At 48.8% G+C, this 14556-nt stretch overlaps 1 protein-coding gene across 1 annotated transcript in view; it reads left to right on the top strand.

The window, feature by feature from the left end:
- Nucleotides 1-14556, top strand: part of LOC129831711 (phosphatidylinositol 3,4,5-trisphosphate 5-phosphatase 2A-like) — a 55691-nt gene that overhangs the window by 23804 nt on the left and 17331 nt on the right. The window contains exons 8-15 of the mRNA XM_055895096.1: nucleotides 770-865; nucleotides 4351-4501; nucleotides 6267-6373; nucleotides 8111-8213; nucleotides 9152-9348; nucleotides 12626-12743; nucleotides 12833-12929; nucleotides 13117-13255. Of these exons, the coding sequence (XP_055751071.1) occupies nucleotides 770-865; nucleotides 4351-4501; nucleotides 6267-6373; nucleotides 8111-8213; nucleotides 9152-9348; nucleotides 12626-12743; nucleotides 12833-12929; nucleotides 13117-13255 (1008 nt within the window). The remainder of the gene's footprint in view (nucleotides 1-769; nucleotides 866-4350; nucleotides 4502-6266; nucleotides 6374-8110; nucleotides 8214-9151; nucleotides 9349-12625; nucleotides 12744-12832; nucleotides 12930-13116; nucleotides 13256-14556) is intronic.

The following is a 14556-nucleotide window of genomic DNA, read 5'->3' as shown; positions in this document are numbered from 1 at the left end:
GGGAGGGAGGGAGTGAGATGGGGAGGGAGGGAGAGAGGTGGGGAGGGAGGGAGGGAGTGAGGTGGGGAGGGAGGGAGGGAGTGAGGTGGGGAGGGAGGGAGGGAGTGAGAGGGAGGGAGTGAGAGGGAGGGAGGGAGTGAGAGGGAGGGATGGAGTGAGAGGGTGAGGGAGGGGTGAGTGAGTGAGAGGGGAGGGGAGGGAGTGATGGAGTGAGGGAGGGGTGAGTGAGTGAGAGGGGAGGGGAGGGAGTGATGGAGTGAGAGGGGGAGGGAGTGAGAGGGTGAGGGAGGGGGGAGTGAGGGAGGGGGGAGTGAGTGAGAGGGTGAGGGAGGGGGGAGTGAGTGAGAGGGTGAGGGAGGGGGGAGTGAGTGAGAGGGTGAGGGAGGAGGGAGTGAGAGGGTAAGGGAGGGGGGAGTGAGAGGAGAGGGGAGGGAGTGAGAGGGGAGGGAGTGAGAGGGTGAGGGAGGGAGTGAGAGGGTGAGGGAGTGAGAGGGGGGAGGGATGGAGTGAGAGGGGAGGGATGGAGTGAGAGGGGGGAGAGGGGAGGAGTGAGAAGATGGGAGGAATGGAGAGAGGGATGAAGTAGACCAGGAAGTCAGGAAAGCAGTATACATACCTCACACTGTGGTTGTTTAGGTTTCATAACTCTCTCGCTCCCTCTCTCCTCTCTCTCCTCTTTCTTCTTCTCTCCTCTTTCTCCCCCTCTCCTCTCTCTACCTCTCTCCACCTCTTTCCTCTTTCCCCTCTCTCTCCCTCTCTCTCCCTCTAGGCTCTGAAGGCCGTGCAGGATTTGAGTGTGTCCACTCTCTCCTCTCTTCCTCCTCTCACACGCCACAGCAAAACCATCCCCGTACAGGCTTTTGAGGTACATGCAAACACACACTTGTGGATGTGGCTCGGAATTCCTAGATTCTCCAGGAAGTTTTTTGAACAGACTGGGATGTGCCACACCTGTCTCCATGTGTAGTTCTGTCTGCTCTGTGCTCTTACCTCTGTCAGGATGTGATGGTTAGATGACTGATGTGACCAGAGTGTGGAGACTAAAGCCCTCAACGCTGTGCTCAGTGGAGCTGACAACTACTGAGTGGGTGTGAAGGAAGGATGATCACTATCAGTAACCAGGAAGTGGACGCTTCAGCTAGCTAGCGCTCCAGAGATGTAAACACCATGGCTGCCTGGGGTCATGGTCCATTTCAATTCACTATGTTCAGGATATAGGCATTTGAATTCCATTTCAGGAATTTAAAATGTAAACCTTCCTGAATGAACTGACGTTAAATGGAACTACTTTAACTCTATGTAAACATACACTCCAGCTGAGTTGGTTTAATGGGCTGGCTGAACAGGATCCAAGTTCAATACGTTACCAGATTACGCCCAGATTAACATCACCTGGTCTGTTACGGGTTTCAGAAGTTAGAAACAGCTGGATTTCAGAAGCTGAACGTCCATTGGTCATAGCTTCATATGGAGCTGAACATTGATTGGTCATAGCTCATATGGAGCTGAACGTCCATTGGTCATAGCTCATATGGAGCTGAACGTCCATTGGTCATAGCTCATATGGAGCTGAACATTGATTGGTCATAGCTCATATGGAGCTGAACGTCCATTGGTCATAGCTCGTATGGAGCTGAACGTCCATTGGTCATAGCTCATATGGAGCTGAACATTGATTGGTCATAGCTCATATGGAGCTGAACATTGATTGGTCATAGCTCATATGGAGCTGAACATTGATTGGTCATAGCTCATATGGAGCTGAACATTGATTGGTCATAGCTCATATGGAGCTGAACATTGCTTGGTCATAGCTCATATGGAGCTGAACATTGCTTGGTCATAGCTCATATGGAGCTGAACATTGCTTGGTCATAGCTCATATGGAGCTGAACATTGATTGGCCATAGCTCATATGGAGCTGAACATTGATTGGTCATAGCTCATATGGAGCTGAACATTGATTGGCTCGTTGATTGGTTTTCCACTCGGAGAGACATTGGCCGTGTTGGAGAGCATCAAAATGGTGACTGACTGACTGACCTACAAACAATAATGACTAGTTATTTATGATGCAATGTCATTTGTAGATCAGTCAGTCGGCAGTCGCCTGCGCTGTCGGTTGGGACGACAAACAAATGTAAAAAATAAATACATTCTTGAAGCTGTTATTTAACTAGACATGTCAGTTAAAAACACATTTTTATTATTTACTAATTTACTATGACAGCCTACCAAAAGGTCTCCTGCGGGGACGGGGGGGCTGGGATTACAAATGTTTAAAAAAATAACAATATAGGACAAAAAAACACATCACGACAAGAGAAACACAACAACACTACATAAAGATATCTACTGTAAGACAACAGCACCACATGGCAGCAACACAACATGGCAGCGACACAACATGGCAGCGACACAACATGGCAGCGACGCAGCATGGCAGCAACACAACATGGCAGCAACACAACATGGTAGCGACACAGCATGGCAGCGACACAGCATGGCAGCAACACAACATGGCAGCAACACAACATGGTAGCGACGCAGCATGGTAGCGACGCAGCATGGCAGCATGGCAGCATGGCAGCAACACAACATGGCAGCAACACAACATGGCAGCAACACAACATGGCAGCAACACAACATGGCAGCAACACAACATGGTAGCAACACAACATGGTAGCAACACAACATGGCAGCAACACAACATGGCAGCATGGCAGCATGGCAGCAACACAACATGGCAGCAACACAACATGGCAGCAACACAACATGGCAGCAACACAACATGGCAGCAACACAACATGGCAGCAACACAACATGGCAGCAACACAACATGGTACAAACATTACTGGGCACAGACAACAGCACAAAGAGCAAGAAGGTAGAGACAACAATACATCACACAAAGCAGCCACAACTGTCAGTAAGAGTGTCCATGATTGAGTCTTTGAATGAAGAGATTGAGATAAAACTGTCCAGTTTGAGTGTTTGTTGTAGCTCGTTCCAGTCGCTAGCTGCAGCGAACTGAAAAGAGGAGTGACCCAGGGATGTGTGTGTTTTGGGGACCTTTAACAGAATGTGACTGGCAGAACGGGTGTTGTATGTGGAGGATGAGGGCTGCAGTAGATATCTCAGGTAGGGGGGAGTGAGGCCTAAGAGGGTTTTATAAATAAGCATCAACCAGTGGGTCTTGCTATGGGTATACAGAAATGACCAGTTTACAGAGGAGTATAGAGTGCAGTTATGTGTCCTATAAGGAGCATTGGTGGTAAATCTGATGGCCGAATGGTAAAGAACATCTAGCCGCTCGAGAGCACCCTTACCTGTCTATCTATAAATTACGTCTCTGTAATCTAGCATGGGTAGGATGGTCATCTGAATCAGGGTTAGTTTGGCAGCTGGGGTGAAAGAGGAGCAATTACGATAGTGGAAACCAAGTCTAGATTTAACTTTAGCCTGCCGCTTTGGTATGTGCTGTGAGAAGGACAGTGTACCATCTACTTGAATGAGGTGATGACCTCAAGCTCTAAACCCTCAGAGGTAGTAATCACAGCTGTGGGGAGAGGGGCGTTCTTCTCACTAAATCACATGACTTTTGTTTTGGAGGTGTTCAGAACAAGGTTAAGGGCAGAGAGCTTGTTGGACTCTAAGAAAGCTTTGTTGTAGAGTGTTTAACACTGTATCATCGCCATATAAATGGATGAGAGCTATGCTTGAGCTATGTTGTTGATCACGGCCCAATAGACATGTGTGTCTGACTGCACTAGACTGGGGTGGCAGCAGACACAGTTTGCCAGTCAGTCACCTACACTCCCCTGTGTGGTTTATACAGCGGTTGAGGGGAAACGTCGGATGATTTCAGACTCACCGTAGACTTCAGTGTGTGTCTGGTGTGTGTGTGTTGACCTTTTTAGCCACTTCCTGTTTGCAGGGGAAGAAGTGTGTTGGTGAGATGAGTAAGATGCAGGGGGGGAAGGGGTGTTTCCAGAGAGCTATACGGTAGCTGCACTGAGCTCTGTAATGTTGTTGCCTTTTATTTACATTTTTATTGTTATTTATACTAAAAGATGTAGGATACGTTTCACTGAGAACCCAGGTGAGATTGTTGACATGGAATGCTATTGCCAACATGCAGGATAGTTTAGTGAACTGGATCTGACTGTGTGTCAACCCGCTGACTCCCCCTGGTGGTGACACCTTACATCTCTTAGGCTATAGTTTATTATTATGGATAATGAATTCGGGAATTTGTCCCGTCTGTCTCTGTCTGTCTGTCTGTCCGTCCGTCCGTCCGTGTGTGTATCTGTCTGTTTTGTAACCCCTCTGTCTGTCTGTCCCCTCCAGGTGAAGTTGGATGTGTACCTGGCAGACCTGACTAAAATAGGGAAGAGTCAGAAGCACAGTCTGTCTGTGGATGTGGAGGGAGGGATGCTTGTGGTAATGAAGAAGATGAAGGACAACCAGGAGGACTGGAACACCTTCACACACCACAAGAGTGAGGACACACACACACACACACACACACACACACACACACACACACACACACACACACACACACACACACACACACACACACACACACATATATATATATACACTGCTCAAAAAAATAAAGGGAACACTTAAACAACACAATGTAACTCCAAGTCAATCACACTTCTGTGAAATCAAACTGTCCACTTAGGAAGCAACACTGATTGACAATACATTTCACATGCTGTTGTGCAAATGGAATAGACAACATGTGGAAATTATAGGCAATTAGCAAGACACCCCCAATAAAGGAGTGGTTCTGCAGGTGGTGACCACAGACCACTTCTCAGTTCCTATGCTTCCTGGCTGATGTTATGGTCACTTTTGAATGCTGGCGGTGCTTTCACTCTAGTGGTAGCATGAGACGGAGTCTACAACCCACACAAGTGGCTCAGGTAGTGCAGCTCATCCAGGATGGCACATCAATGTGAGCTGTGGCAAGAAGGTTTGCTGTGTCTGTCAGCGTAGTGTCCAGAGCATAGAGGCGCTACCAGGAGACAGGCCAGTACATCAGGAGACGTGGAGGAGGCCGTAGGAGGGCAACAACCCAGCAACAGGACCGCTACCTCCGCCTTTGTGCAAAGAAGAGCAGGAGGAGCACTGCCAGAGCCCTGCAAAATGACCTCCAAATGTGCATGTGTCTGCTCAAACGGCCAGAAACATACTCCACGAGGGTGGTATGAGGGCCCGACGTCCACAGGTGGGGGTTGTGCTTACAGCCCAACACCGTGCAGGACGTTTGGCATTTGCCAGAGAACACCAAGATTGGCAAATTCGCCACTGGCGCCCTGTGCTCTTCACAGATGAAAGCAGGTTCACACTGAGCACGTGACAGAGTCTGGAGACGCCGTGGAGAACGTTCTGCAGCCTGCAACATCCTCCAGCATGACCGGTTTGGCGGTGGGTCAGTCATGGTGTGGGGTGGCATTTCTTTGTGGGGTCGCACAGCCCTCCATGTGCTCGCCAGAGGTATCCTGACTGCCATTAGGTACCGAGATGAGATCCTCAGACTCCTTGTGAGACCATATGCTGGTGCGGTTGGCCCTGGGTTCCTCCTAATGCAAGACAATGCTAGACCTCATGTGGCTGGAGTGTGTCAGCAGTTCCTGCAAGAGGAAGGCATTGATGCTATGTACTGGCCCGCCCGTTCCCCAGACCTGAATCCAATTGAGCACATCTGGGACATCATGTCTCGCTCCATCCACCAACGCCACGTTGCACCACAGACTGTCCAGGAGTTGGCGGATGCTTTAGTCCAGGTTTGGGAGGAGATCCCTCAGGAGACCATCCGCCACCTCATCAGGAGCATGCCCAGGCGTTGTAGGGAGGTCATACAGGCACGTGGAGGCCACACACACTACTGAGCCTCATTTTGACTTGTTTTAAGGACATTACATCAAAGTTGGATCAGCCTGTAGTGTGGTTTTCCACTTTCATTTTGAGTGTGACTCCAAATCCAGACCTCCATGGGTTGATAAATTTGATTTCCATTGATCATTTTTGTGTGATTTTTGTTGTCAGCACATTCAACTATGTAAAGAAAAAAGTATTTTATAAGAATATTTCATTCATTCAGATTTAGGATGTGTTATTTTAGTGTTCCCTTTATTTTTTTGAGCAGTATATATATAAATGCACACACACACACGACAAGGGTGCGGCCTCACACACACACACACTCCTCTCTCTCACTCGTTGTTTCTATCCGTGTTTCTCTCCCTCAGTCCGTCAGCTGATCAAGTCTCAACGTGTTCAGAACAAGCTGGGCATCGTGTTTGAGAAGGACAAGGAGAAGAGCCAGAGGAAAGACTTCATCTTCGCCAGTGCTAAGGTACACACACACACACACACACACACACACACACACACACACACACACACACACACACACACACACACACACACACACACACACACACACACACACACACAGGGAAGCATCTCGGGGCATGCTTATCTATATTGTAGTAAATATTTGTTTACATATTCACATTGGGGTTTATCTCTCAGACCCATTGACCTATGGATGTACCGAATCATAAACATCAACGCCTTTCTTAAAATCAATACACAAGTATATATTTTTAAACATGCATATTTAGTTAATATTTCCTGCTAACATGAATTTCTTTTAACTAGGGAAATTGTGTCACTTCCCTTGCGTTCTGTGCAACAGAGTCAGGCTATCTGCAGCAGTTTAGGCCGCCCGACTCGTTGCGAACTGTGTGAAGACCAACTTCGTCAAACGGGGGATGACTTATCAAAAGCGCATTTGCGAAAAAAGCACAATCGTTGCACAAATATACCTAACCATAAACATCAATGCCTTTCTTAAAATCAATACAGAGGTATATATTTTTAAACCTGAATATTTAGTTAAAAGAAATCCATGTTAGCAGGCAATATTAACTAGGGAAATTGTGTCACTTCTCTTGCGTTCATTGCACGCAGAGTCAGGGTATATGCAACAGTTTGGGCCGCCTGGCTCATTGCGAACTAATTTGCCAGAATTTTACATAATTATGACATAACTTTGAAGGTTGTACAATGTAACAGGAATATTTAGACCTATGGACGCCACCCGTTAGATAAAATACGGAACGGTTACGTATTTCACTGAAAGAATAAACGTTTTGTTTTCGAAATGATAGTTTCTGGATTTTACCATATTAATGACATAAGGCTCGTATTTCTGTGTGTTATTATGTTATAATTAAGTCTATGATTTGATAGAGCAGTCTGACTGAGCGGGGTGCGCGCTAATAGCGTTTCAATCGGTGACATCACTCGCTCTGAGACCTTGAAGTAGTTGTTCCCCTTGCTCTGCAAGGGCCGTAGCTTTTGTGGAGCGATGGGTAACGATGCTTCGAGGGTGGCTGTTGTCGATGTGTTCCTGGTTCGAGCCCAGGTAGGGGCGAGGAGAGGGACGGAAGCTAAACTGTTACACTGGCAATACTAAAGTGCCTATAAGAACATCCAATAGTCAAAGGGATATGAAATACAAATGGTATAGCGAGAAATAGTCCTATAATTCCTATAATAACTACAACCTAAAACTTCTTACCTGAGAATATTGAAGACTCATGTTAAAAGGAACCACCAGCTTTCATATGTTCTCATGTTCTGAGCAAGGAACTTAAATGTTAGCTTTTTTACATGACACATATTGCACTTTTACTTTCTTCTCCAACACTTTGTTTTTGCATTATTTAAACCAAATTGAACATGTTTCATTATTTACTTGAGGCTAAATTGATTTTATTGATGTATTATATTAAGTTAAAATAAGTGTTCATTCAGTATTGTTGTAATTGTCATTATTACAAATACATTTTTAAAAAATTGGCCGATTTAATCGGTATCGGCTTTTTTAGTCCTCCAATAATCGGTATCGGCGTTGAAAGATCATAATCGGTCGACCTCTAGTCTGCACTGTTCTTCAAGTCAATGGGTTTTCAGCATCACTCGGTTACCGTGGAATTGCCCAATAGCAAACCTAAGAATATACAGTCCACCACATCCTCCACTTTACACACACACACATACCAACTGTACGCTGTGTTGTCAGAAGCGGGAGGCTTTTTGTCAGCTGCTGCAGCTGATGAAGAACAAACATTCCAACCAGGACGAACCAGACATGATCTCCATCTTTATAGGGACCTGGAACATGGGTGAGCTCTCACACTCTCTCACACTCTCTCACACTCTCTCACACTCTCACTCTCACACTCTATCATACACTCTCACACTCACATTCTCACACAGACACTCTCTCACACTCTCTCACACACACTCTCACACTCTCTCACACACTCACGCTCACTCTCTCACACTCTCTCACACTCTCACACTCTCACACTCTCACTCTCACACTCTATCATACACTCTCACACTCACATTCTCACACAGTCACACTCTCACACTCTCACATTCTCACACTCTCACACACTCTCACACACTCTCACACACTCTCACACACTCTCACACACTCTCACACACTCTCACACACTCTCACACACTCTCACACACTCTCACACACTCTCACACACTCTCACACACTCTCACACACTCTCTCACACTCTCTCACACTCTCTCACACTCTCACACAGTCACACACTCTCACATTCTCACACAGTCACACAATCTCACACACTCTCACAATCTCACACACTCTCACAATCTCACACTCTCACACTCACACTCTCTCTCTCACACTCTCTCACACTCTCACATTCTCACACACTCTCACACTCTCACATTCTCACACAGTCATACACTCTCACATTCTCACACACACTCACACACTCTCACATTCTCACACAGTCACACACTCTCACACACTCTCACTCTCACAATCTCACACACTCTCTCTTACTCTCTCACACACTCACACTCACAATCTCACACTCTCTCACTCTCTCACTCTCACAATCTCACACACTCTCACAATATCTCACTCTCTCACTCACACACTACGTTCTACAAATAACTGTCAAACCTCCTAAAATGAGGAGAATATTCCATTAGTTCTAGAAGTCTTCTTAACCTTAGACCTATCACTCCAATTGTCGTGTGTGTGTGTGTGTGTGTGTGTGTGTGTGTGTGGTAGGTTCTGTGCCCTCCCCCAAGGCGGTGGGTTCCTGGCTGTTGTGTCGTGGGCTGGGTAAGACGCTGGATGAGATGACCGTAACTATTCCTCATGACCTCTACGTGTTCGGAACGCAGGAGAACTCTGTGTGTGACCGTGAGTGGGTCGACTCACTCCGCACTGCACTCAAAGAACACACAGAGCTGGATTACAAACCGGTGAGAGAGAGGGAATGAGGCTCTGGTCAATAGTAGTCCACTACATGGGGAATGGGGCTCTGGTCAATAGTAGTCCACTACATGGGGAATGAGGCTCTGGTCAATAGTAGGCCACTACATGGGGAATGGGGCTCTGGTCAATAGTAGTCCACTACATGGGGAATGAGGCTCTGGTCAATAGTAGTCCACTACATGGGGAATGGGGCTCTGGTCAATAGTAGTCCACTACATGGGGAATGGGGCTCTGGTCAATAGTAGTCCACTACATGGGGAATGAGGCTCTGGTCAATAGTAGTCCACTACATGGGGAATGGGGCTCTGGTCAATAGTAGTCCACTACATGGGGAATGGGGCTCTGGTCAATAGTAGTCCACTACATGGGGAATGGGGCTCTGGTCAATAGTAGTCCACTACATGGGGAATGAGGCTCTGGTCAATAGTAGTCCACTACATGGGGAATGAGGCTCTGGTCAATAGTAGTCCACTACATGGGGAATGGGGCTCTGGTCAATAGTAGTCCACTACATGGGGAATGGGGCTCTGGTCAATAGTAGTCCACTACATGGGGAATGGGGCTCTGGTCAATAGTAGTCCACTACATGGGGAATGGGGCTCTGGTCAATAGTAGTCCACTACATGGGGAATGGGGCTCTGGTCAATAGTAGTCCACTACATGGGGAATGGGGCTCTGGTCAATAGTAGTCCACTACATGGGGAATGGGGCTCTGGTCAATAGTAGTCCACTACATGGGGAATGGGGCTCTGGTCAATAGTAGTCCACTACATGGGGAATGGGGCTCTGGTCAATAGTAGTCCACTACATGGGGAATGGGGCTCTGGTCAATAGTAGTCCACTACATGGGGAATGGGGCTCTGGTCAATAGTAGTCCACTACATGGGGAATGGGGCTCTGGTCAATAGTAGTCCACTACATGGGGAATGAGGCTCTGCTCAATAGTAGTCCACTACATGGGGAATGAGGCTCTGGTCAATAGTAGTCCACTACATGGGGAATGGGGCTCTGGTCAATAGTAGTCCACTACATGGGGAATGAGGCTCTGGTCAATATTAGTCCACTACATGGGGAATGGGGCTCTGGTCAATATTAGTCCACTACATGGGGAATGGGGCTCTGGTCAATAGTAGTCCACTACATGGGGAATGGGGCTCTGGTCAATAGTAGTCCACTACATGGGGAATGGGGCTCTGGTCAATAGTAGTCCACTACATGGGGAATGGGGCTCTGGTCAATAGTAGTCCACTACATGGGGAATGGGGCTCTGGTCAATAGTAGTCCACTACATGGGGAATGGGGCTCTGGTCAATAGTAGTCCACTACATGGGGAATGGGGCTCTGGTCAATAGTAGTCCACTACATGGGGAATGGGGCTCTGGTCAATAGTAGTCCACTACATGGGGAATGGGGCTCTGGTCAATAGTAGTCCACTACATGGGGAATGGGGCTCTGGTCAATAGTAGTCCACTACATGGGGAATGGGGCTCTGGTCAATAGTAGTCCACTACATGGGGAATGGGGCTCTGGTCAATAGTAGTCCACTACATGGGGAATGGGGCTCTGGTCAATAGTAGTCCACTACATGGGGAATGGGGCTCTGGTCAATAGTAGTCCACTACATGGGGAATGGGGCTCTGGTCAATAGTAGTCCACTACATGGGGAATGAGGCTCTGGTCAATAGTAGTCCACTACATGGGGAATGGGGCTCTGGTCAATAGTAGTCCACTACATGGGGAATGGGGCTCTGGTCAATAGTAGTCCACTACATGGGGAATGAGGCTCTGGTCAATAGTAGTCCACTACATGGGGAATGAGGTGTTAGGGATGGTCCCGTTGGGGAATAAGGTGTTGTTGGGGAATAAGGTGTTGTTGGGGCTTGTCCCGTTGGGGGATAAGGTGTTGTTGGGGAATAAGGTGTTGTTGGGGCTTGTCCCGTTGGGGGATAAGGTGTTGTTGGGGAATAAGGTGTTGTTGGGGCTTGTCCCGTTGGGGGATAAGGTGTTGTTGGGGAATAAGTTGTTGTTGGGGCTTGTCCCGTTGGGGGATAAGGTGTTGTTGGGGAATAAGGTGTTGTTGGGGCTTGTCCCGTTGGGGGATAAGGTGTTGTTGGGGAATAAGGTGGTGTTAGGGCTTGTCCCGTTGGGGGATAAGGTGTTGTTAGGGCTTGTCCCGTTGGGGAAAAGGTGTTGTTAGGGCTTGTCCCGTTGGGGGATAAGGTGGCGGTTGGGATGGTCCCGTTGGGGGATAAGGTGGCGGTTGGGATGGTCCCGTTGGGGGATAAGGTGGCGGTAGGGATGGTCCCGTTGGGGGATAAGGTGGCGGTTGGGATGGTCCCGTTGGGGGATAAGGTGGCGGTAGGGCTTGTCCCGTTGGGGGATAAGGTGGCGGTTGGGATGGTCCCGCTGGGGGATAAGGTGGCGGTAGGGATGGTCCCGTTGGGGGATAAGGTGGCGGTAGGGATGGTCCCGTTGGGGGATAAGGTGGCGGTAGGGATGGTCCCGTTGGGGGATAAGGTGGCGGTTGGGATGGTCCCGTTGGGGGATAAGGTGGCGGTTGGGATGGTCCCGTTGGGGAATAAGGTGGCGGTAGGGATGGTCCCGTTGGGGGATAAGGTGGCGGTTGGGATGGTCCCGTTGGGGAATAAGGTGGCGGTAGGGATGGTCCCGCTGGGGGATAAGGTGGCGGTTGGGATGGTCCCGTTGGGGGATAAGGTGGCGGTAGGGATGGTCCCGTTGGGGGATAAGGTGGCGGCAGGGATGGTCCCGTTGGGGAATAAGGTGGCGGTAGGGATGGTCCCGTTGGGGAATAAGGTGGCGGTGGGGATGGTCCCGTTGGGGAATAAGGTGGCGGTGGGGATGGTCCCGTTGGGGAATAAGGTGGCGGTAGGGATGGTCCCGTTGGGGAATAAGGTGGCGGTAGGGATGGTCCCGTTGGGGAATAAGGTGGCGGTAGGGATGGTCCCGTTGGGGGATAAGGTGGCGGTAGGGATGGTCCCGTTGGGGAATAAGGTGGCGGTAGGGATGGTCCCGTTGGGGGATAAGGTGGCGGTTGGGATGGTCCCGTTGGGGAATAAGGTGGCGGTAGGGATGGTCCCGTTGGGGAATAAGGTGGCGGTTGGGATGGTCCCGTTAGGGAATAAGGTGGCGGTTGGGATGGTCCCGTTGGGGGATAAGGAGCCTGATCTGAGAAGCAGCATGGTAGAATGGTTGGGCTCTGAGGTTAACTTCCATGTTACTCTGTTCTGCTCTCCTGGGTTCTAGATCGCGGTCCAGACTCTGTGGAACATTAAGATAGCGGTGCTGGTGAAACCAGAACATGAAAACCGCATCAGTCATGTGGGAGTGTCCAGTGTTAAAACGGGTATTGCTAATACGCTGGGTAAGATCTTGTTCTCACTCTCTCACTCTCTCACACTAACAAACAATTCTCTATATTCATGCTGTGTGTTTGTCGTTTCTTGTTGCTAGGTAACAAAGGGGCAGTGGGCGTGTCTTTCATGTTTAATGGAACTTCCTTCGGCTTTGTGAACTGTCATCTGACATCAGGCAACGAAAAGATTGGCAGGTACGCACACACTCCTCTTCTGCATTCAAATGTAAAACTATACAGTATGTATCATCATTTGAAGTTTGACAGGACTCCATATTAGCACCAAACTCACTGAGGTCATAAGTAGTGTACTGAACAGGGGATAGGGTGCTCTTCACCAGTCTCCCTCTCCAACCCCTTCCCTGACCCTTGACCCCTGCAGGAGGAACCAGAACTACCTGGATATCCTGCGGCTGCTCTCTCTAGGAGATAAACAGCTGAGCTCCTTTGACATCTCTCTACGCTTCACACACCTCTTCTGGCTGGGAGACCTCAACTACAGGCTGGACATGGACATACAGGTACCATAACACACATGTGCACACACACAGAAACCCATGGACACACACACACACACAGAAACCCATGGACACACATGCGCACACACACAGAAACCCATGGACACACACACACACAGAAACCCATGGACACACACACACACAGAAACCCATGGACACACACACACACAGAAACCCATGGACACACACACACACAGAAACCCATGGACACACACACACACAGAAACCCATGGACACACACACACACAGAAACCCATGGACACACACACACACAGAAACCCATGGACACACACACACACACAGAAACCCATGGACACACACACACACACAGAAACCCATGGACACACACACACACACACAGAAACCCATGGACACACACACACACACACAGAAACCCATGGACACACACACACACACACAGAAACCCATGGACACACACACACACACACAGAAACCCATGGACACACACACACACACACAGAAACCCATGGACACACACACACACACACAGAAACCCATGGACACACACACACACACACACAGAAACCCATGGACACACACACACACACACAGAAACCCATGGACACACACACACACACACAGAAACCCATGGACACACACACACACACACAGAAACCCATGGACACACACACACACACACAGAAACCCATGGACACACACACACACACACAGAAACCCATGGACACACACACACACACAGAAACCCATGGACACACACACACACACACAGAAACCCATGGACACACACACACACACACAGAAACCCATGGACACACACACACACACACACACAGAAACCCATGGACACACACACACACACACACACAGAAACCCATGGACACACACACACACACACACACAGAAACCCATGGACACACACACACACACACACACACACACAGAAACCCATGGACACACACACACACACACACACACAGAAACCCATGGACACACACACACACACACACACACACAGAAACCCATGGACACACACACACACACACACACACACAGAAACCCATGGACACACACACACACACACACACACACAGAAACCCATGGACACACACACACACACACACACACAGAAACCCATGGACACACACACACACACACACACACACAGAAACCCATGGACACACACACACACACACACACACAGAAACCCATGGACACACACACACACACACACACACAGAAACCCATGGACACACACACACACACACACACACAGAAACCCATGGACACACACACACACACACACACACAGAAACCCATGGACA

This window comes from Salvelinus fontinalis, chromosome 33 (genome assembly GCF_029448725.1).
Source record: "Salvelinus fontinalis isolate EN_2023a chromosome 33, ASM2944872v1, whole genome shotgun sequence".
NCBI classification, from domain to species: domain Eukaryota; kingdom Metazoa; phylum Chordata; class Actinopteri; order Salmoniformes; family Salmonidae; genus Salvelinus; species Salvelinus fontinalis.
This window is presented reverse-complemented; position numbering and strand designations above follow the sequence as displayed.